The 25,432-nt window shown below is 38.9% G+C and overlaps 1 protein-coding gene across 1 annotated transcript; it reads left to right on the top strand.

The window, feature by feature from the left end:
* The first annotated feature begins 1,528 nt into the window (after positions 1 to 1,528).
* On the top strand, positions 1,529 to 24,604 carry slc12a1 (solute carrier family 12 member 1). Its single transcript, XM_084747641.1, has 26 exons — positions 1,529 to 2,004; positions 3,898 to 4,035; positions 4,393 to 4,468; positions 6,165 to 6,260; positions 8,053 to 8,192; positions 8,280 to 8,390; positions 8,486 to 8,597; positions 8,718 to 8,845; positions 10,415 to 10,499; positions 10,856 to 11,022; positions 11,109 to 11,216; positions 11,311 to 11,434; positions 11,548 to 11,649; positions 12,675 to 12,830; positions 12,925 to 13,024; positions 14,128 to 14,239; positions 14,567 to 14,707; positions 15,325 to 15,431; positions 15,537 to 15,619; positions 18,149 to 18,274; positions 18,978 to 19,106; positions 21,303 to 21,414; positions 21,605 to 21,691; positions 21,851 to 21,986; positions 23,318 to 23,385; positions 23,479 to 24,604. The coding sequence occupies exons 1-26, from the start codon at positions 1,744 to 1,746 to the stop codon at positions 23,612 to 23,614; spliced, it is 3,141 nt and encodes a 1,046-aa protein (XP_084603767.1). The 5' UTR covers positions 1,529 to 1,743; the 3' UTR covers positions 23,615 to 24,604.
* The last annotated feature ends 828 nt before the right edge of the window (positions 24,605 to 25,432 follow it).

Below are 25,432 nucleotides of genomic sequence, written 5' to 3'. Positions count from 1 at the left end.
GAAAGTCAGGTAGCCTAGTTATGGTGGGTCAGCAGAGGAGCTCTAATTGTTCCTCCTTAGAGAAAAACTTATTTGACGAAATTATGGAGCACTTTGGCCAAATAATAGAAGATTTATAATTGGACAACAGGACAGTAATGAAAAGACAGACTGAAGACGGAGAGACTGAAAGAAGAGATGCATCATAAAACTCAAATGGATTGAGTCTGTGCCTTCGAGGAGTTTGATTATTTTGCTCAATCCATCTCAAAAAGGCAGCCATTTAAAAATTAAACCTCCTCAAGTGTAAGTTAAAAGTTAATATTAGATCACATCTTAAGTTCGAGTTTAAGTTTTGGAACAACAGAATTAAATTTAATCTAAGTTAAAAACTAAACTGAGTTTTAAAGAGGGGCTTAAGTTTAATCTTTCTTAATTTTAAAGTCATTGAAAAGTTGGGTGCAACATCATTTAAAGTTTGCAACTTGCACCACAAAGGTTAGGATTAATGTCATTACCAGTTAAAATGACCCGTGCAGTCTGAGAGAAGTGAAACAGAGGCAGAAGGATGGAGGAAATTTTTTTTTATTGCAGGTGTTGTTTACATTCCATGTGGAAAATTTTCGTTCTCCAGCATGACTCAGTGAGTATGATTCTTATAGAAAATTATACCAACTTGTGACCCTCTGTGTTCCCAGCCTGATAACCATTGTGCAATTGATTGCTTCCTTTTCAATCTGCAGATAAAAACACGTGCTGGAGTATTTTCCTCAGCCTGCAGCACAGCCAAGGTCAGATTTGGAGTTATTAGCCTGCCTTTCACTGCGCGCATAAATCACTTCGGTGTATCAGTAATAAGGAAGTTTACCTGTTAAGAGGTCTTTTAAAGGCACGTTAGAAGTCATGTGGCTATTGAGAAGTGCCTCGGGCATGTTCCTGTAATTCATGGTCTCATATTAACTCTCATTTTGCCCATGAATTCTTATGTGCTGCCACCAAGTTTGTGTCAAAGAGTCATTAGAGATAACATTTATTAAATCACTCATGGAAGATTGATTTCTGTCTTGTTATCACAGATGTTCTATTGATTATATGCTATCGCTTATATATCTGTTATGAAATTAATATTATCTTTAATTTTCCTGCCTTAGTCATACATATCATAAAGGGTTTGTAACCTTGAAACTTTTCCTACTTCGGTATATTTGCTCTCATGTGGATGTTTCCCGGTGATTCATCCAAAGGGCCCACAGGTCTGAGGAAATACTATCCATAGTCCCATAAACCGCAGCCACAGAACAACATGTGCTGTTGCTCTGCACTTCAGACAATAATATTAGTAATCAATTCTCCTAAACTCAGGCAATGAGCGCCTTTATCTCTCGTTTGTCGGTTTATGACTTGGTTAATCGTTAAGCAATGCCTTTGTGTCCCCTTAGGATGGAGCAAGGACATATTTGACGCCCCTTGGTCAGTTTTCTGAGGGTTGATCCAGAGAGTTAGCCAATAGCTGGCCCTCAGATGCCGGGTATAAAGGTAGGCCATCTGAAACGAGATGAGCTTACATGCAAGGAGCTCAGAGCAACAGAGAGAGAGATCTCTATAAATCTAATCCTAGCCTAGTCTATACATCAATAAACAAGGATAACTCCACTGGTCTATGCTCTGATCTTTTTAAAACACTGTTGGATAACTGAAGACTTAAGACCGACACTTCTTTGCTGTTTTATCCTAAAAATCTGAGAATCTCCTCCAGCATTCCTGATGGAGAGGTTCAAGTCGAACGGAGGGGGCGAGCATGTTAACAACGCTTATGATGCCACCCTGGACGAGCCCCCGCACTATGAGGAGACCAACCTCTCCAACGGGGACCACCGGACCGTCAGGCCTTCGGTGGTCAGCGCCTTTGGCCACGACACCTTGGACAGAGTGCCCAACATTGACTTCTATCGCAACGCAGGCAGCGTGAGTGGTCACCGGGCTGTTCGACCGTCCCTGCAGGAGCTCCACGATGTGTTTCAGAAGGTCAGTGCATGATTCAGCTCCTCCACACTTATGTTCTCCTCCTGTCTGTCTGTTTTTTTTTTTTTCCGTAGTCTGCACACCTTTTCGTTTGCCCTTCACCTCACCTTCTGGAGAAAGTATTTTACGCCTGTTTATCTCCGTGTCCCAAATTCAAGTCTGTAACTGCAGTCTTTGTTCTGCTCCGCAGCAACACACTCCATTCACTCTCGGGTCAAAGACTCCGGAGTGAGAGTGAAATTAGATATTTTACAGTTGTTTAATCATTTCAACATCATGATCTTCAGTGTCCACAGTTCAGTCATTAAAACCTCAACTGCCTCAAGACCAAAAAGGACACTGAAAGTTATTTCAGGAACACAACAGCAATCAACAAACTTGACACAGTTAAGGGTTTTTTAGTGCTTTTTATTGGGCCGTTATACTGCCTTGTCTTGCAAAAGAGATGGGGTTATAGGTCATCTGGGTTTTTATAGGCTGAACTAGTTTAGCATTTCTGACCTGACAAAAACAGGTCAGATCTTGAAGAAGTCTTCCCCTGGCAGAAAATGAAAGAAAATAAGTGTTCATTCCGGTTTAAGACAGATTGCAAGACGTGATGTGAATGTGTAAGGTCATCTATCACCCAGTCACCAGTGTCTGGACAGAAAGATCTTAAAATGTTTGTCATGTAAGAATCTCCAAATTCATCAGGGAAGACTTAAGCTGACTGTCTATGGTACACTGAATGTTGCTGCTGTCTACGCTTTGAATTAACAAATGACTTGAATGCAAAGTTATATGCTTCAAATTGTCCAGCAGCACTCAGTAGGATTGCTTTCTGTAATTACAAACTGACAACTTGTGGCAAAAATCTCTTTGTTTCTGTAAACAGAAATGAAACACACCTGAGAGGTCTCCCTAAATCACATGTCAGGGCAGGAGAGTCATTTAACTGTCTATATTCATCATCATGGCAAATGGTTAAAATTAGGTTTTGTCTCGTTCTCTCCATTTCTCTCTTCAGTTTACAGGGACAGACACGCCGCAGTGTAATGTCTCTGCAGCGCAAACGTTTCATCCAGATCAAACCACCATGGTTTCCTCTCCTTCTTGCAGGAGAAAGCCAAACACACATGAATAAATTTAAATGAGTAACTACATAAATAAATGTATAAACTAATAGTGCTTTCAGTTATTATCTCTTAAAAAGCAACGTTTCAACTGGCTATCCATAAAATGTCAGAAAATGGTGAGAAATGTTGATCATTCAAAAGCCCAAGTTGACGTCCTTAAGTGTCTTGTTTTGTCCACATCCCGAAGATATTCAGTTTACTGTCAAAGAGGAGAAGAGAAACCAGGAAATGTTCACTTTTCAGGAGCTGAAATCAGACTGTGGACAATTTTTGTCAAAAAATGACTCAAAATTTTTGTCCATTAATTTAATAGTCGCTTAAAAAACGATAAATCGCTGCAGATTTACTTCTTATCTTATTTCCTATTTATTTTAGTGACTTCTTATCTTCCTATATGCTTTTATATATGTAGTATCTTCTTATCTCAGGTTTTCTAATCTATATGAGCTTTGTCATGTTTGATCTTTGCCTTTTCTGTGATCAAATATTTATTGAAGTTCACGTTTTGCATTGTCAAATAGTAACATACATTACACCATTTAATAAAAAAGACTAAACAAAAAAATTACACTACAATAGTAAACTTTAATTCACTTTACATGATAAGGCTGGTTGTATCTTCACAGAGAGCAGAACACACTTTGCAGTAGATGCCATAACTTCTTAATAACGATGCTCTCTTGCACAAAAAATGCTAAAAAGCACATATTTATCATGAATATATCCCAGTCCATGCACATGTTTCCTTTCCTTGATATTCGCTTCTGTGTTTTCCCACCAGAATGGCGCGATCTCTGTGCCAGACACTGTGGAGGACGATGGCGAGGGGAGTGACGGGACCCCCTCTGATGATGTGGAGTCTGCCACTCCCATTGAGAAGTCGGGAGCAGTAAAATTTGGCTGGATAAGAGGCGTCCTGGTGAGTTATGTTGGGCCATGACGGTTCCCTCTGTTTTGTAGAAGGAGGGTCGTGCTACATAACTGTGACCTGGCAAGAGGAGGTCGATAACACAGAGTGGGGCTTTTAAGCCTGGGAGTGATTTATATTTGCTCAACTGCTGCTGGCATTAAAAAAATGACCCAAAATGTTGTTTAGTTTTATTTAGTACCTTTTTAATTGAGTTGCATATGTTTCAGTTTGTCATTGAGATGGTAACTATGGTTGTAACATCCATATGTTCAAATATGTACCATGTTTTTATCCCCTAATTGGCATAATAATAAATCATGATCCACACTGAAGACTGATAAATTAAATTGTTCTTCTCCTCCACAGGTGAGATGCATGCTGAACATCTGGGGTGTCATGTTGTTCATCCGTCTGTCCTGGATCTTTGGTCAGGCAGGCTGGGGTGAGTGAGACAAGGACACATCTTGGTCACGTGGGACACAAAGTCCCGAAGCGCACAGTTTTCTTTTGCACGTTCCTTTCTGTTCTTTTCATGTAATTGCTATTTCTTACCAACTACTACCTCGACTTCACTGTATTTCAGAGTGAAATATACTTTTCACTTCACTGTGATTATTTGATAACTTAACTTGATACAAATTAAGATTCTTGATACACACAGAACATATGATGAGTCTATAAAATATGAAGTTTTGCTATGAATTAAACTACCCAACAGTACAAGTACAACTGAGAAAAATTATTTGCAACTATTCTTATTTGTCATTTATTTATCATGTAAATATCTCTTGGTGTCAGGTTTGCAAATGTGAAGATTTGCTTCTTTTCCTTTGAATTATTTTAATGATTTTGATGCATTTGTAATAAAATGAGTTTTGCTGTGCAGCAGTGCCTGCATGTTCCAGAATGCATTGCAGGTGAGCTTGTGACTCCTAAGCCCATGTGGTGTTATCACCACCTTAGCCATGGTTCTTACTTTGTTGGTCAAAACATAGTGTTAGGTGACAAAATACTCATCTAGCACGCTGCTTAGCTACTCAGAGTCTATAAATCCAAGCTGGAATAGCCTGTACTTCTTCCTGCATCCGGTGACATCACTGTGACATCATTGGATGCAGGACGAACAACAGATTTTGCGGCAGGAGGAATTTATTGCTTCTACTGACATCTGAACACGGAAATCCACTTGAAAAGAGCAAAATTTACCCTTTAAGTAACATTTTCAATGCAGAAAAAAGTATTTTTGCAGTTTGGTATGAGTATTTTTACTTAAGTTATGAATCTGAATACTTCCTCCACTCACCCTTCTATTTATATATATGAACTCTAGTTTTTTGGGGGAGTTTTTCATTTTCTTCTCACAAAGCTCAGAGTAGGTTTGGCTGTTGCCCTCTATATTTTATATTTGATATAAATCACCTATACAGATATAAACTTGTCAGTCCAGCCCTTCTCCGTCAGTGAACCCAGACCTTGTTCTCCCAGTTGAACTGGGGTTATTTTCAGGCACCAGCAGACACATCCTACATCCTGTGTTTTGAGAAATGAGGGTGCTGTTTCCAACGATTCTAGGACAATTAAAGGATTATATAGTCCTCCTCTCATTAGCAGAGAGTGATTGAATTGGGGCAGATTCAACCTAACTAGCCTTTCTGAGGTCCCATAATGATCTGAAGTTGCTGAGGGTCTATTCTGAGAGCCAAATCTCTATGAGTAATGTGAATATGTGCGTGCGTGTGCGTGTGTGTGTGTGTGTGTGTGTGTGTGTGTGTGTGTGTGTGTGTGTGTGTGTGTGTGTGTCAGAGAGAAAAGGGAAACTGTGTGAATGGCTTCATGAGTGTGTTCATTGCTTAAGAACCTATCGATCGGCAGCAGCTTTTGTTCAGGCAGCGTAACTAAATGGTTTTGAGAAGCAGAAAAAGCTGCAGGGAGAGCAGGTAAAGCAGACGGCTGTAACTTACAGCCTCCAGGCTCCTCCGGGACTCCGACTCTCTCTGTGTGTTTAAAGGCGACTGTGAGGAGGAGGAGGGTTTCATTTCATAATCAGAATGCTTTATGACTGACCACTTTAATATCATGCTTGGGTAATTTGTCATTAAGAAACAATTAATATGAGCTGTTATACGTGTGTGTTGCAGGTCTGGGAATCGTGGTCATTGCTCTCAGCTGTGTGGTCACCACCATCACTGGCCTGTCCATGTCTGCCATCTGTACTAACGGTGTCGTCAGAGGAGGTGAGACGAGACATTTCATAAGCAGAAACATTTTTAATTTAACCAGACATTTCACAGACGACAGAAAATCATACAATGGGGCCACTGCAGACCAGGGTTATTATAGTTAACTAAAACTAAAAACTAACACCAGGTAAGAAAAAACATTTTAGGTAACTGAAATAAAAATATAAACTACAGTTTAGAAGAAAGTGAAAAGTAACCGAAACGACAGTGTGTATGCAGACATGTATTTGTAGGCCAACCTGGAAGTTAGCATCACTCTGGTTCCCTCCGCAACGGCATTTTTCCATCTGATTTTTAATTAATGCTGAAAATAACAAAAGTTTATGATACTTATTCAGAAAGATGATCACCTTCACAAGTTAACAACATTTTTATGTTTTTGAAGCTTAAATGCAATCAGCAGAAGTTAAAAGCTAACGTTACACTATAAACAAACTAAGAGACTAACTAAGTCCCGCCCCTTTTTCCTCTTTGCTCCAATACAAGTTGAGCAAACCTGGTGCCTCACTCAATTTTCTCCTTTACCTATAAAAGTGACATATGTCACATCTTAAGTTAGCTAATGTTAGCAAAACTATAGCAAACTAGCTAGATAATCTACATCAATTATTAGCCAGCTAGTTAGCTATCTTAGGTAACTTAAAGCTACTACAGGGAACTTTCTTATTATGTTGATTTTGGCCCCTGTGGACAAAAGCAGGATGGTTTCCACCATAATAACCACAAAATATGACCTCAAAACAAAATGACCTAAATGCAAATCTCCTCCTTCTTCCTTTCAACTGGCGAACGCACGACTCGCTGTAACTTTAGCTGGGAAAATATGAAGACAAGCTCGTTTCATCTGATTTAAAAGAGACATTAAGAATAACTATATAGCCAATCTTCTCTAGAGGCATCAGACTGTTTCATACTAGTTAAAAAATTGTTGTAGTAAGTTTAGTAAGTTAAAAAGTAACAGTAAGTCATATTTATAAAATAAAATATCGATTTATCATATTTGTTCATTGAATGCATTTAATTCTGTTAAAACATTAATAATGAACATATCACCAAATAACCAACTGAAAATAGGCTACAGCTTTGTGATAATATATAAAATACCTAACTAAAGTTATGTAGCTAATTATTAGTTCAATTAATTACATGAATCCTAGCCAAATAACCATTTGGTCAATTTACAAAAATACCGATCAAACATTATGGATGTTAAGTAAAGTTACATGTAGAGCATATTTCATATTTCTGTACCTGTATTCTGCCCCTTTGACCCCAAATAATTTAGTGTGTTCAGGTTTTGGATTAAAAACTCTGCATTGGTTTAGAATTCACACGTGCTGTTTTTCCCAGCAGACAGAGCTTGTCGAGAGCTTTCATTTGATATAAATATAACTCATTTTCACCCAGAAATGTCATTTACACCTGTCTGTTTCTCACCCCTCGATTTCATAAACCGAAACGTTTTGAATGTAACCTTCCATGCATTTCACTCATAAACAAATACTCGCACAAGCCGGCACCAACAGTTTAAACATTATTTATAAACGTATACAGCCTGAGATAAAACACAAGCACACTGATATAAAATATTTTATGAGGTGATAGTAGGATGACCGCAAGGACACTTTGTGTAGATACAGACGTGAGGCTGAATGTCACCTCTTGAAGCCTTTTCTCTGTTTTACAGCCTTCTTAACTTCTCCTGACATTAAATCAATGAATCAGTGATGCGGCGATTAATCATCCACCACTGTATTAACGTGTGCGCTTCATGTTGTCATTTCAGGAGGAGCGTACTACTTGATATCTCGCAGTTTGGGGCCCGAGTTTGGCGGGTCGATCGGCCTCATCTTCGCCTTTGCCAACGCGGTGGCTGTAGCCATGTACGTGGTGGGGTTCGCCGAGACCGTGGTGGAGCTGCTCAAGGTTTGTGATGTCACGATGGTCGGGTGACTGCAGGAGGAATTATCGCTTTGGCTGTGCGCTCATGATGCACTCTTCTGTCGCACTCAGGATAACGCTGCCCTCATGGTGGATGAAATAAACGACATCAGGATCGTCGGGTGTATCACGGTGGTGCTGCTGTTGGCCATATCAGTGGCTGGGATGGAGTGGGAGGCCAAGGTGAGAAATGGACATGATGCTCTCCAGTCTGTTGGCTTGTTGCAGTAAAACGTCCAGCCAGAACTTTAATCAGTTTAATCCTTCTGTCCCCACAGGCTCAGATTATTCTGCTCATCATCCTGCTGGTGGCCATAGTGAACGTTTTTGTGGGAACGTTCATTCCTGTAACCACCGATAAGAAAGCCAAAGGCATCTTCAATTATGACTGTAAGACACCCTCTCCGAACTAATGCACGTCTTCATTACACAAACATTTGACTGGAAGATTTGACTCATTCGCCTGATTTTCTTTCTTCCTCTCTGTTTCTCTTCTCTTTTGTTCCACAGCGAAAATCTTCTTAGAGAATTTCCCGCCAGATTTTCGAGAAAACGAGTCATTTTTCTCAGTGTTCGCCATCTTCTTCCCTGCTGCGACTGGAATCCTGGCTGGAGCCAACATCTCTGGAGACTTGAAGGTAACTTTTTCATACAGAGGTCATTGTGTGCACAGGAGTAATTTTCTGCAGAACAAATACTTCCACTTTTAATACTTTAAGTACAATTTGCTGAGTCTTACTTGAGCAGGAATTTGAATGCAAAGTTTTAGAGGATTTTTACATTGTTGTATTGGTACTTTTTTCACCTTTTTATTCCCAAAGAGTGCACGATAACCAGCACCCGTGGATAAACACGCAAACATAACACACAGCATACCGAGACATCCCTTTCCTCCACCCGCATACATCCTAGTAAACAAAACAGACAAACAAGCAAAAAAGTATGCTTAAATATATTTTCTAAGACTGCACTAAAAACAAAACAAAAACAGTGACAGAACTGTAAGTGACAGTAGCTTTATATGTCTACAATTTATGGTGTTGCTATATCCGTGAAGGCTCAAGGGCAGAAAATGTCCAAGTCCATCATTGATCACCTCTTGAAATGTTTTCCAAGTCAGAAAATAACCATGGTCCTTGAGAAATATATCTTTTTTCCTTGGTTAATGATGTTTGGTAAAGAGACAGCTTCAAAGTCGGAGATATATAGAAATAATAACCTGCATTCATTTTGATCCAACTGAAAATCTGATTTAGTGACTCAATGAACCGAGCTCCAGACACTTTTCAACAGATCACTTCGCTAAAACAGATGCATAAATATTCATTCTTTAGTTTTACATCTAAGACAGTTTGGTGAATTATCTTTGGAAATTTTATGCATCTAGATAAAATTTATGGATAAATTTAAAACGTCCTTCCCAATAATGTTTAGTCAGGTGTTTTCATCTAAAACCATCCCTAGATCTATTTCCAAAATCTTTAATAGAGTTGGAAAAAAGGAATGACCCCCTTTAAAAGAATATAATATAATCTGCTTGTTTCAGCTTTAATTGTAATCAAGGATATTAAAGTCCACCTCCAGACATTGAATCTAAAATGCTGCTAAAGAAGTAATAAATAGTGTGATATGTTTTTTTTGCTAAATAAATTCAAATACCTTGTTAAAATGGCTTGCATATAGCTCTGCACTTTGCCTTCATTTAATATTCAAGGTTTTGTTAATATGCAAATAGTTCCTGCCCTCTTCACACACACACCAGCCCCCACCGCCACCCCTCATTAGCTGCACCTGGCTTCCTCTCTATTTTGCTAGCTAATCACAGTAACTAGCTACGTCCGGTTTCTCCTCTGGGCTGGGCATCGTCGCTAATGATTTGTATGACTCCACCCCCTCGATTATTGTGATTGGTTCCTGAGCTTTATGACATCATATACCCAGTCTGACCGAATCCGTTTTATTGAGGCTGCCCTTACTCACTGCGGTTTCAAAACAAGACATGATGTTTACTGCTTATTTTGCTCTTGATGTATCTTGTAACACATGAAAAACACCACCTGGACATGTTAACAAGGTTAACTTTTTCACTGGAATTATGAAACATTTTTACTTTAATAATTAACATTTTTAAAATTATTATTTTTTATTAAATAAACAGTTTTCATCAGTAATATGACATGTTTAAGAGCACAGATGTTGTTTTACAGGATCCCCAGGGAGCCATACCTAAAGGTACCTTGCTGGCCATCCTGATAACTGGTATCACCTACCTGGGTGTGGCCCTCTGTGTCTGTAAGTACACTCATCCAAGAAATGCAGTGAGAAACTTTAATAATTTTACAGTTGCCTCTTTCATATAAAACATATGATATGATATGATATGATACGATACGATACGATACGATACGATACGATACGATACGATACGATACAATACGATGCTCAGTCCTTTATTGTTGTGGATATATTTGTCTTGGACTCAGATGCTGCACATATATATCTGCCTTTTTATTGATAGCATGAAAAAACAAACAACGTAAAAAGACATACTGTAGCAAATTATTTGCATCTTTATTATTTCTGTGGTGTTGGTCGTTGTACTGAAAAGAACCTAATCAGTGCATCTGTTTTTCTCTCTAATCGATCAGCTGCCACTGTTGTCCGTGATGCCACCGGAAACTTAACTGACTTCATTAACAGCACCACTGCAGTCGACTGTACTGGCAGCTTTGCACCAGCCGCTTGTGAGCTCGGCTATAATTTCTCCTCCTGTGCAAGTCAAAAATGCGATTTTGGCTTGTTGAACAACAATCAGGTACGCAATCTTTTAAACTCAAATCTGCACAGAAGAAGAGCTTTTTCTTCATCTCTAACGCTCTCCTGCCCTCGCCTCTGGTTCAGGTGATGACCATGGTGTCTGGCTTTGGTCCCCTCATCATCGCTGGAACGTTCTCAGCCACCCTGTCGTCAGCTCTGGCTTCCCTCGTCAGTGCACCCAAAGTCTTCCAGGTCAGTGACTCACCATGTTTTTCTACAGCCACATTATTTCTCCTAACGCCTGAAAACAAAAATCTTTTCTAACCGAAGCTCTGTGTGTCCTCAGGCCCTGTGTAAAGACAACATCTATAAGGTCTTGCATTTCTTCGCCAAGGGACACGGCAAGAACAACGAGCCAATCCGCGGCTACGTCCTCACATTCCTTATTTCTGTGGGCTTCATTCTTATTGGTCAGTCCAATTGTCCATCACGGCCTGCTAATGTGAAGCCAAGGTCTGTTTAACATTGTCCAGTTTGCAGAAAATAACTTCAACTTTAAAGGGGTTTCTTTTTGTCTTCGTAGGTAATCTCAACACCATCGCTCCCATCATCTCAAACTTCTTCCTGGCATCTTATGCTCTCATCAATTTCTCCTGCTTCCATGCATCCTACGCCAAGTCGCCAGGTGGGTCCCTGCAGACAAAGTAGCTTATAAATAGATGCACAATATGGATTTTTCTTTTCAGCTGACATGATAACAGATAATTACCTGGTTCTCACGACCAATACCGATAAGATAACCTATAATTTCATATTTTATATTTAAGAAAGGCTAAGACGTAGTGAGCAAAGCTGGACTGATGATTTAATATCCAACAGCTCTGACCAATCAAATGAAAATGACATCACTATGACGATAAAAACAGAGAATAGTTCTGACTCTTCAAATGTGCATTTGTTTTTCTCTAGTACATCAAAAAAATTCACAAATATGTTTTGGCTTTGGCTGAGCATGTTGCTTTAGAATTAAAATTAAATGCTTTTGCAGCGCACTGAAACAGTTATTTTATATTTCTTGCTGATTTTACAATATTGGTGTGTCCAGTTAAACATTTTTTAGATAAATCTTTCAGCAAATTCCTCTTTTTATTTTTTAAAAAGGTTTTTTAAATGCTGCATGAAGGCTGAGGCAAAGTGTGCTCGTTGAGCTGTTGGGATTTTGTTATTTAAAGTTGCAAAAATGAAGATGGACATGTTTTTTTATGGTTCATTTTGTGGGTGCAACTCTTCGACATAATCTGGCATTTCAGATATTACTATAGCTGATATTTATCGGCTATGATTTCACTATTAGAATAATAAACAACAATATAAAACAACAATATAAATTCCCAATTTTTGTTGGTAATTTATCAGCCCTGATATTTAGTGTGCATCCCTAATTCTAAAAGAAAAATAAGTATTTGTACAGTAAGTGACTGCGACTATATTAAAATGAGGCTTCACCACATAAACCACCTAATTAAAGACATTTCCTGAGACAAATTGGGTTGCATTTGATAATTAGATTTTAAATTTAAAGTGAGTTTTACAGTTTCAATACAACATGTCACTGTTAATGGGTACTTTTGTATAGAGTGTGTTTCCCATCACTTGTCCAGCAGTCTGCAGTTACTAAACGTGATCTTTCTTCTGTCATGATCTTCCCAGGTTGGAGACCTGCGTATAAATACTACAACATGTGGCTGTCCCTGCTGGGCGCTTTGCTTTGCTGTGTCGTCATGTTTGTGATCAACTGGTGGGCGGCTCTGCTCACGTACGGCATTGAAATCCTCCTCTACATTTATGTCACGGTCAAGAAGCCAGGTGAGCTGTGTGTGGTATGCAGTAATGTTTGGAAGTACAGTCACGATGCCTGTGTGGTAGAGCTAAACCGGTCGGACTCTTCTTTTCTCTCCAGATGTGAACTGGGGTTCGTCCACGCAGGCGGTGACATTTGTGAGTGCGGTCGGTAACGCTCTGTCTCTTTCTGGAGTCGAGGATCACGTCAAGAACTTCAGGTAAAATGCATCACCGAGGACGGAGAGGAGGAGATATATAATTCAAGACAATACGCCTTGTTCATAACAGCATGACACATAAACAAAACTGAAGCATTAAAGGGACAGTTCACCCCATTTTTTCTCTGGCCTGTTATGCTTTTTATCCGTCTAGAGTTTTTTGGTGCGAGTTGCAGCGTTTTGGAGGTATCAGCAGTAGGGATGTCTGCCTTCTCTCAAACATAATGGAACTAGTTGGCACTTGGCTTGTGGTGCTCAAAGCTCAACAGCAACGTCTTTGTAGCAATGATGACCGAGTCACTCAAGATAATGCAGTCAGCACCAAATGGGTTTTCAGCACTGCTTTCTGGTTGGAAACTGGTTGATATAGACAGTGTGCTGCCAACAAGAAGCTTCCAGGGCAGCGTGATGAGAGAAGTTCTTAATATAAAATAAGAAATTGCACTCACTGCTACTTAGGCGTCTTGGTTACAGCTTCGACATATTATAAAGAGCAACAAAGACATTGAAATGATGAGGAAGATGAGGTGGATGAGTGGGTTTAAACACAGCTCCTTAATGCAGGTTACAAGGGTTCAAATCCTGTGTGTGGCAATATTTTTTCTGGCATTCTACTGAGACATTTGGATATAGTTTCCTAGTCAGGGTCCAAAATGATGATAGGCTATTATCTGCACTTTGTAGAGGATGAAAACTTTCACTGCTGCACATCCTAGTGAAATATGGTCTAAATGTGAACGTTCAGTCAACGTCTTCAGATAGTCAGAGGGAAAAAAATTAACTTTTGAACCAATTCTGAATGTTTTAAACATCATTTACACAGAAAAGTGCTCACTGGGAATGATGAGGAACTACTTTCTTTCTGTTGTAGACAGAAAGTAGTTGCTGTAGAAAGACAATAGTTCCCACATGGATTCTTCATCTTGGAGCTTGAGTAGCCGGGCAACTCACACAAAAACAATGCAGACGGATAAATAGCAACAGACAAAAGGAAAAATAAATATTTTTGATTTTGCATTGAAGTGTCCCCTTATAATCAACAGGCATTTTCAGAATCCTAAAGCGCAGAGTGACATTGAAACACGTTCTTGTTTCTTTCTCAGGCCTCAGATCTTATCGCTGACAGGTTCATCGCGGAGCAGACCGGCTCTCCTTGACCTGGCTCATGGCTTCACTAAGAACTACGGACTCTGTATCACCTGTGAAGTCTTTGTGGTAAGGTTATACCGTGTAATGTCATTATTAGCAAATGCAAAACAGTGGATATAACCAAAGCAGCACACACCCCAAATTCCCCCAGATCTTCATTTAAATACCAACCTTCTATTCAAATCACGATTTGCATATCAGGCAAATTTAAATTGTGCAGAGTGCAGACTTCACATGCAGGGGATGTTCAGGAGAATATCAAGCAGGGATGAGGGAAATGCCAAATGTCTGGATACCTGAGACTGAAGTTTAGGGTCAGTTGTGTCCTCTGAATATGAAACACACTCTTGCAAACACTTGCATGCAGCTTTATGTTTATGTGATTTCTTTCAGGGGCCGAGGTCAGAGGCCCGGGAAGAAATGAACGCTGGCATGGAGAAGAACCAAATGTGGCTCAGGAAGACCAAACGCAAGGCATTTTACGCCGCCGTGGCCTGTGATGACTTCAGGCAAGGAGCCGAAAGCCTGCTGCAGGTCAGTGTGGTCGTGGTTTACGAAACATGTCTTCAGCTGAAAAGAAAAAAAAAACACATTGACCCAGAAAAACACACTCGATTAATGATTTAGCTGATTTAAACGGTGCAGAAACAGCTTTTATTGTCCGGTTTCTTCCTCACAACCGCGAGTATCTATTGCCGTGTTATGACTCTTGCCTGAACTTGTCTTGAGGATCTGACCAAGACATTAGTGCAGGAGGAGGAAGAGGAGAGAGTCAATGAGGAGCAGAAAAACAGTCTTATGGCTCTGGCTATCGCACTTTGGAGATAAGGCCCCGGTTCATTGTCAGGATTGCTTACTTCAAACGGCACGGCAGATTAAAAGCTATAATTGATTAACACTGCATTGGATGAGTCCCCGCAGACAAAGAGAGATCTGCTGAGTGATCTGGTCATAATTTCTGGTAGTAAAACAGCTTCACAGCCGTCTCGTCTAGGACGTTTTGAAACTTTTTTTGGAGATTTTCTTTCCTTTTTCAGTTAATGAGGACACCAGGTTTTACAACTGCAGGGTAACACAGTGCCTGTGTTGCTTTAATTAACTGATTTGCGGTTTTTATCTTTGCGCTATGAGTGTTGTGCTTCTGCTTACAGGCGTCTGGTCTCGGCCGTATGAAGCCGAATACACTAATGATGGGATTCAAGAGGAACTGGAGGACTGCAGGCAGAGAGGCAGTGCAGAGTTATGTGGGAATCCTGCAGTAAGTCACACAAGCACACATGACAATAATGTACCCAAATATTAAACATAGGTAGGAGATATTTATGTTGAAATGGCGTTCTCATTCCCTTTCTCTTTCTGACAGCGATGCGTTTGACTTTGAGTACGGGACAGTGGTGATGAGGATGAACGAGGGGCTCGATGTGTCGCACATTGTCGAGGCAGAAGGTCAGTATGAACAATTCTTCAGGATGTGAGCTTTAATCTACAGGAACTCCTGCATCAGTATGCAGGGCTTCTGCAAGTTTCGACAAATTAAATACAATACCCTTTGAGGCTCATTATATTACGAAGGATTTAGGGACGTCAGGACATGCAACCTGGTTTGAAACAGCTCACCTGTGACCTCAGTGCAGAGGAGCTGCGGGAGTTAACGTTGTTAATGTGGAGTGGGTCTGTGTTGGGTTTTTTTGTAGTTGTTACAATAATTGGATTTTAGTCTTGCTAAGTACCTGTAGAAACCCAGAGTATGACAACAACTGTATTTTATTTATTGTACTTTTAAAACAAGGTGCTAAGGAAAGTTAGATAGAAGGAAGAAAGGAGGAAAAAAGTAAAAAAGAAATTCCATTTACTGATGAGTTTTTAGCTACAGGGAAAACCTCTTACAGTGATTACGCCTGTACAAGCTCAAATTGATTAACCAAATATAATCAAATTGTTTTGTTGTTCTTTATTTCTCATGCAGATGACCATATAATTGACATTTGTACATTTATCACATAATATAAAGTAATGAAACGGACAGCATCGCTATTTACTTACATTAGCTTTTTCCTTTTCAGGCATAAAGTAAAAAAAAAAAGAGCAAACATCTATGAAAAGGGAATACTGTGGTTTTAAATGTTTATATATATATATATATATATATATAAAGACTGTAAGCACTACTTGATGCCTATAAGCTAATTATTAAAACAGCATTTGTAGGAATGATTCTGTCCTAAACTTTTGATCGATCGCCGTGATCACGATAAGCAGTTTCCTCTGTAATAAAATACAGAAAGAGGTTTGAATCTTTTATTTTTTGTAGAGATTTGTTTATTGAAAGATGTTCACTTACAGTGCAACTGCCAATACATAAAGTGCATAAACATTGCTAATCGTGTATGAAAATTTTGATTTAAAAGAAAGGAAAAGGGAAACAAATATACTTGTAATAAAAAATAATTATAAACATAGTTATGATACATAAACTTAAATACACAAGTAAAATATTAACAACATAATGACACGTACGTATGACATATTACTAAAGGTTTAACAAAAGTTATACTCAACAGTTACTCTGCTGCTGCAGAGATTGAACTTTTACTCTCACAACAACTCACAGTAACTGATAATAAAATACAATATCTAATATATAATAAAAAACACAGATAAGCCAAGGCACTTTGTTCTGTAGATTACAAAGTATTTATAAAGGTCAGATAGTTAACAGATAATACTGCATTCACGTGCTCCTCGGATTTTCTTCCGACTTCGATGTGTTCGTATGCGGAAACAACCTTACCCTCCTACAGAGGTTTAGGGTTGTTGTTGTTGTTGTTGTTGTTGTTGTTGTCGGATTGTCTGGGTGAAGGGTTGGTTGAGACGAGCATCCAATTTTGCTAACACCATATTACACATTACAAATTTCTCTGCCATGTTTCTGTGTATATGATGTCATCAGACGCACCTGAATCCAAACATGTTATTCAAGAAAAAGCAAATATTAGAATGGAAACGGATATTTCTTCTACCTGAAGTTGCTTGTTATTATTCTGGAGAAAATGTAATGCAGTAAGGTTTAGAGTTCTTTTTTTCTTTTATCTAAGCACCTATTTACACAAGTACTTAATTTTAATATTAAAAGATCATTATGGCATATTATAATATTAATATATGGATAATATTTTACTATTATTAACTGTAGCTTGAGCATCCCCCCCTATTTAAAGTTTTAAAGGAAAGGGGCACGCAATTTATTAAATCTGCCACATCAGTTCTCTTTTAGGGGCAGGGCAAAAACTAAATGAATGAAAGAAAACTGAGGAATATTAGTTTATGTCAGAGATTTATGCAAGTTCATGCTAGAGGCATGAATCATTCTGTATTCTTTCCTGAGAATTTAAAGTATAATTAAAAGTATTCAGCATAAAATGCTATAGCAGTGTACTTATTTTTTTGTTATTTTCATTCTTTAAAAGTCACCAGAGTGCAGGAAATATTTTTTTGGCACTGAAAACCTCCTTTATTAAGGTCTCAAGGTTGGCAGGTTTGAGTGGTGGTTGCATCCAACTCATAAAACTTGGTTTAGTTAAAAGATAAAAATACAAAAGAGAGCAAGAGAGATGAAAAGTTTAGTATGAGGATGCGGAAATATGTTTCATAATTAATTATATACTAATATTAAATCACCCTGATGCTTTGAAAGCACAACAGTTGCCTCACCAATGAATATGAGGTTAGAAAATACAACATTTGCCTAATTTACTTTAACTTCCAGTATAAACCACACACACACTTCTGGTCTTCTGTCCAAATACAGAGACAGGTGATGTTGGTTGAACAGAAACAGATGACGTCTCTGTGCATTTCTAGCTACAACAATTGCCAGTTTCTTTAGAATAACGCAGACAATCCTAACTAATGTCACACATATTCACAGTGATTCCATGTTTATCATAAACCATAAATCTGACTCTGTCTTTTCAGAGGAGGCGATAAAAGCAGCGAGGGAGCAACAGGCACTGGAGAACGAGTCGATGCCGAATGGAGGCAAAGGAAGAGGACTGTTCAGGAAGTCCAGGAAATCCTCTCAGCAAGTGCTCACGACCAGAGGTATCTCAGTCTGGAGGTTATTTCTCTCTGTTACAATCTTCCCTGACATTTGAGAAAGGTTTCAATCTAAGCTTTTTAAAGCAAAGGTTGCATCGAAAGATGAGCGTGATCTTTAAATATGTGGAGAGAGGACGTATCTATCTCACTCTCCGCCACACACACTCACATCTCCGCTGAGATAACGCACATTTAACAAATGAAACCAAAGACACACATCTCTTTTTTTGGAAACTTCTCCACACTCCCATTGAGATATAATTGAATCAAGCGCTCCCACTAAAGATGTCTCTGAGGGTGTAATCCAATAATATGGTCCCTTTCGTTCCAGTTTGAAGAGCATCTCTTAAGAGCAGCCCTTTAACCCAGACAGCAGAGGGTGCTTGCAGCCGCTCACTCGATCTGTCTCTGTCTGTACATCTCACACACACACACACACACACACACACACCAGTGAGCTGCGTCTTGGCAGGACTGCGCTGGTCGTTAGTATGCAATCTGGATCGCACTCATTGGAACATTAAACCTGAGAGATGGCTGTTCCTGCTGATGTAGAGTCAGCTCTTAATGTTGATTTGCACTAGTTTTCCCATCCAGCTCAACTCTGCGCACTCGCTCGGTGAATTACTTCCCCTCCTACTGTTCCCCTCCGTCATCCGCTTCTCATTTCTCCTCTGTTTTTTTTTTTTCTCTCTCTCTTTCCCAGTGTCGGTGTGCGGCCCGCCGCCCCCGCAGGTTGCCAAGATGAATGAGAAGCTGGTGGAGGCCAGCGCTCAGTTCAAGAAGAAACAGCCTAAAGGCACCATTGATGTGTGGTGGCTGTTTGACGATGGAGGTAGGTGTTGATTCCCCCCAGGCTGCCTCCTCTTGTGCACCTCCTCCGCCTGTAACAGATACGTGCGCAGAGACACATCACAGTCTCCCTGATGCTAATGCAGATAAATGCAGATAGAAGTGTTTGATGCGCTATCTATTATCTTCTGTCTTCTTCTACATATACCATTTCAGCCATGCCCACTGTTAACCGTACACACAGCCTGAAATGAAGATGTAATTGCCTCTGCAACACTACAAGAAGAAGGTTACTATTATCCTGCAAAGTCACCCCATTTTTCAATCTGGTTGAATGATGTGATGTTTTTCTAAGTTTTGAAAAATTAAAATTATCTATTGGACGAGCCACAGATGGTTTCTTCAAGTTACGGGGAATATTTCAATAGCCTGTCCAAAATTCCTCCTGACTAGGAGTCAAATTTCTGGCCTGTTACCTGCTATTTACTGTATGTACAATTTATCTTGCTGAACTTGATCTGTAGAGGAGTATAGAGCGCAATGTGTCATACTCTGACAACCACACCCCCTGGAGGGGAAAATATCAGCGCCACAGTATGAAACCAAGTGCTTAAACATTAGATTTCAGCACATCAACAGATTATTTCAGTGCCCCATGTCTACCAGAGGGGGAAAAGTTAAACTTACAAACTGAATATTTCCAGTAAATCTCAGTGTCCCTTCTTCTTATCTTACTTTCCTGTGAGAAATGAGATGAAATACTTAAATATGAAACACTATTTGATCACATCACCACGTAAAATCATTTAACCTTACAAAGATCAAGTTAGTTATCTTAAAGTTCTACTGTTTGTCTGGTCCAGTTAGCAGCTGTAGTCCAGGCATGATGTTACTGAGCGTCAGGATCAGAAAAGTGCAAAACTAGAAGTGAAAAAATAGATTATCTGTGTAAACTGAAGGCATTTGGACTCGACAGTGATCAATACAACTTATCAAAGACACAGTAGTCCGTGGACATTGACATTTAGCCAGGAATCGGGTTCTCTCTTCCAGTTGTTTCTGTGAATTTCAGCAATCCGTTTGCTCCTCTTTCTTTAGCGTATGGCAGTTTGTATAAAGATTGTTCTGTTTTCTGGCCTTCAAGCTGCCACTCAGTTGTCTTTTTGCCACTCAGTGGATCCAACTGCAGTGACTCCATCTACTGTGACATCGCGCACATAACAATGTTCAACTCCTCTTCAGCCTCCCTTTTTTATTTATATGTTTTCTTTCTGTGCTTGTTTGTTTTACCTTGTTCTTTTTATCATTTATTTTTTACAACTTCCTGAGTTGTGACGTGGCGCTTAAAATATGGTGATGTGGAAAAGGGTAATAAACAATAAAACAATAAAATAAAATGGAACAAAAAGACGGAAGAGATTGTAATCTAGAAGTCATAAATGTAAACAACACTCAATAGTCCTCTACATGATGCTACACACAAATTATCCTTAAAGGGATAGTTTGGATTATTTAAAGCAGGGTAGTATGAGGTACTCATCTATAGTCAGTGGATGTATGCAGTATGGGTGTGGGAAGCTAAGCAGTGTTCTGCTGTGGACAAGGTCTGCAGCAAAATGTATTTTAGCCAACTAAAAAATTTAAGTGTACGCTATATTTAGAGTATTTTCACCACTTTACCTTGCCATCAGACAGGCTTTTCTGATGGAAAACCGTTACATAAGAAAAACAAAAATCTCTCTCTCTCTAAAGCAACCAAACTTCTTTGGCAAAGTCAGTAACTTTCCCTCTGTGTTTTAAAGTTCAGATTCACTCAAGCCACACAATAACACAAAGACCAGCAACTCCTGTGTTCTGTGAAGTAAACAAGCTTTAAAACATCAATTTTACATTGGAAAACACTGTCTGACAGCAAAGTATAGTAGTGAGAATACTCTAAATATAGCCTCCACTTAAGCTGATATTGATTTTTTTTTTTTTTTTTAGGTGGGCCTTTTTTGTAGGTGGCTAAAATGTTTTGCTGCTGACTCTGTTCACAGCAGGACGTTTTTTCCTCACACAATCCCACTTCAGTTAAATCAGAACTATCCCTTTGATGAGTTTTTGAGATGTCCTGGTGACAGACAGATAAATTGAGAGCTGCAAAGACATATGTAAAATATAAATAAACATATAGCCTGTAATAGAACCAACTGGATTCTTTGGTGTTACAGTAAAAAGTGTATCTCTTGTCTCTCAGGCCTCACGCTGCTGCTCCCCTACATCCTCACCACCAGGAAGAAGTGGAAGGACAGTAAATTAAGGATCTTCATCGCAGGGCAGCCTGGACGCAGTGAGCTGGATAAAGAGGAGTGAGTAAAAAAAAAACTAATTAATGTTTCAATATCAATTATAGCTTAATGGGGGGAAAGTTAGATTGAGCAAATTAATGAAAATTCATGAGCCAACATCACTTCACAGGAGATGTTATTTAGCATTAACTGAAAATAATAACCAACATTTACATGAAAGTTAATCAGTGTGTGATCATCTGTCCTGCAGGATGAGGTCTCTGCTGAAGAAATTCAGAATTAACTGCAATGACATCAATGTCATTGATGACATCCACGTCGCGCCGCGCTCTGACAGGTAACTGCATTTTATTTTTAGCTATAACAGTGACAGCAGACCAGATGGTGCGACAGTAATAGCAGGATTTAATCACCTTATACTGTCTGCATATTATATGATTAAAAAAAGGTGAATATTTTCCACATTCAGCTCATGCTGTTATCTGTTTTCCTCCAGCTTGAAGAAGTTAGAGGACATGATTGAGCCGTTCCGTCTGCACGAGGACTCGAAAGACTCGGCTCAGGTTGAAGCCATGCGGAAAGAGCAGCCCTGGAGGATCACTGATGAAGAGCTGAGCAGCTTTGAAGAGAAGGTAAAACCACTAAGTTAAGACTTTATATGCAGAGCAGACATAGTTGACCTTTCTTAAGCCCCGACCCTTTTTGCTTTGTGCTCCAGCTTGGTAACCAGCAAAACCTCGGTCATCTAGTTCCTTTCCTGTTTCCTGTGCTTAGATATAGAATGTGCTCGGCGTGTCTGTGTTGAAAATATGGATTTTCACTGTGGTCATTGTGGTCAAAATAATTCACAATAATATTATCATTATATCTACAGAAAATGCTATCAGTCAAAGTCACAGTGTCATGTCAGTGTCATCATCATGTGTATTGTATATTATTAACATAATAATCATGTTTTTAAATATCATGGTTATTGTGGATAAATCACGGAAAAGAAAAGAAATTTTTTTTAAATAGTTGAAAGATGTTGCTGGACCTGTAAAAGCTGCACAGTCACATCTAAAGTTATGTAATGTTAGCAAACCGCTAGCTAACTAGCTATCTAAGAATTGATGTGGCTTAGTTAGCTAGTTAGCATGTGTTTTCTGAACATAAACTATCAGATGTACTTAAATGATTAAATGTAGGTTAGCTAGCTAGTTATTTAGAATTTTCCTAACATTAGCTAACTAGCTAGCTAATGATTAATGGTTAATGCAGGTTAGCTAGCGTTTTGCAAATATTAGCCAAAGGCTGGTGCAGATTATGTACCTGGTTCAACTGCGCACAGAGTGAAAAGAGGCGGGACTTAGGAAGCGTCAATAGAGTACTGCGGGAACCTAGAAGTTAGCATCGCTCTGGTTCCCTCCACAAAAAGACAATGGGATTTTCCATTGGATTTTGGATTACTGCAGAAAATAAACTATGTAACGAACAAAAGTTTATGATATTGGCATGTTTTGTTCAACAAGATAATCTTCACAAACACCACTTTTGTGAATTTTGAAGCCTAAATGCAATGCAGAGAGGTAAAAAGTCAACGGTGGGCAATAAACAAACATGACTCAGAGTCACTACCACTGAGTGACTAGTGTTCGACATGAAGACTTTTAATGTCCGCAACAACCGCTTTAGTCTCATGTAGCCACTTGTTAGCAACCACATTTTTAAGACACGTAAAAGCTTCAAATTTAATGACTGGGGGATTAAATGTCTGTATAACAAAATGTGAAAATCTTTTAAGCTTGTGTTAACCACAGATCATATTTCAGGCAAAAACCCACCGACTTTGCTAAATAATCTCCTGGTTTTAGGACTATTTCTACAGCACTCTATTATCTGTTCATTTGATTTGGAGGTGGCGTCTTAAACAGCTAAATTTAATTTCAGTTCAGTTACAAAAATGACTGCTTCTGTTTTACAGACCAACCTCCAGGTACGACTGAACGAGCTGCTTCAGCAAAACTCCAAATCAGCCAACCTGATCATTGTGTAAGTACCTCAATAACACTGAGCTGCAAACTTACTCCAGTGTGTGAAGGAACAGCGTCTAACATACTCTGTGTCCCCCTCCCCGCCCTGCAGGAGCATGCCCATTGCCCGTAAGGAGTCCATCTCTGATTTCCTCTACATGGCCTGGCTGGACGTTCTGACAAAGGACCTCCCACCCACCGTGCTCATCAGAGGCAACCACAAGAGCGTTCTGACGTTCTACTCCTGAGCACCTCGCAGGCTAAACATTAGAATACAGGTAGCTATAAAGGAAATAGTGATGGACGACGTTCATGAAGAGAACCAGAACCTTTGGATGATGTTGTTCAGTTCGCCAGACCAACACCACAACGTAACACAAGCATTTTAGTTAAATCCTAATGTGAACATTCACACTCCAGGTGCTAAGACAAGAAGAAAATCAGAAATACTTAACAAAAGGAGTGGTCAGCTGGTGAATTTGACAAAGGTATAATAAAAAATTAATTTTCAGTTGCAGCTAAACCTTGTTAATATTTTACCGTTCACTTGTTTTATCAGTTTTTCTGGTATGCGCTGCTTCATGATAGCTTGTGGCATGTCACTCAGAGTTCACAAAAAATGCATTTATGACATTTAACTTGTAAATGTCAGACAGTCTGAATGTGATTTTAGGGACAAAGTTTAAGTTCTTTGCAGCAATGAACAAGTGTGGGGAAAAAATGGTGTTTATACTCAGATATGAACTAAACCAAAGCCTAATAATTTGTGGTCAAATCACACGTCTTCCTAACTCAATCAGATCAGTCCAACGCACAAAGACTCAGGCAGAGATACTTTCAATAGTTACATTGAATGACTGCGGTGCCTGCTGCTGTAAAATAAATGTATATAGTAGATGTCTGAATTCATTAGAGGATATTTTCTGAGCCACTAAAAAACTTTCATAAATGATCAACAGCATCCGTTCTTTCAATGTTTTGATTCTTTTTTAAACATTCTTTGATATTCACAGAGTGTAAAATACATATTATTAAGCTGTTTACCTGTTCCACATTACACTGTTCAAATGTTTTTTAATGTTACTATCACAGAACACTTTTTGGTTAAGGCAAATCAAGTGAAAATAAAAGATTGTAAAGCCAATTCTTCTGTATATTTTAGACTACTGTCTGTATTCCTATTTAAATACATGATTGTGATTACCTGAAATAAAGAATTAATAAAATTTTGAGCAGTTCTTGTTCTTGTCTCTGTCATTTATTAGGTGATAAGATGAACTTGCACATTAGTTGAGTATTTTAATTTGTAAAACTACACTTTCATCATACTACGGTTTGTGTGCAAAACACAAGTATGAAGTAAATGTACATAAGATATTTACAGCGGCTACTACAACTACAAAATACATGATTTCTCTCTGTTTTAAAGGCACAAGGTCTGGGGATATCTGGTGTGGCCAAACAGAGTCACTTCAGTCACTTCATTGGAAACAAATTTGTTTTTAATGCAAATTGATTTATAAATAGTTTTTAGAGTTAGAGGTAGGGCTGGGTGATATAGATGAAAAATTTATCACAATAACATGTATCATTTCAGTTGATATTGATAATTAAAATGACCTATTGAATAATAAAAGATACTTGGAAAAAGTAGCCAGTTTATTTTGAATTAAACCGTTACTTTGCATTGAACCATTTTATTTATGTGTGTCACTCATATCACGCTCCATCAAGGCTGTTTATGAGCCGGGGTGTATTTGTTATTCGCTTTCATGTCTGTTTGCAGTCAATGCATTTAAGTGAAACTACTGAACATTAAATTAAACAATTTTCTTATTGCTATCGATGAAGTGTCTGTTGCAGTTATATATTGTTATTGTTGTATCGCCCTGGTCTTGTTAGAGGTGATGTATGCACATCTCGACTATGAGCAGTGAATGAGAATCCTGAAGATCAATATCTTGAAGGGCAATGCTGACTTATTCCCAATGGGGGGCAGCAATGGACTTGAGATCTTAGACTTGGTATCTGACTGTACTGAGGTAAAGTTATTATTAAGAGTTTGT

This window comes from Lutjanus erythropterus, chromosome 1 (genome assembly GCF_056507025.1).
Source record: "Lutjanus erythropterus isolate fLutEry1 chromosome 1, fLutEry1.hap2, whole genome shotgun sequence".
NCBI classification, from domain to species: Eukaryota; Metazoa; Chordata; class Actinopteri; order Lutjaniformes; family Lutjanidae; genus Lutjanus; species Lutjanus erythropterus.
This window is presented reverse-complemented; position numbering and strand designations above follow the sequence as displayed.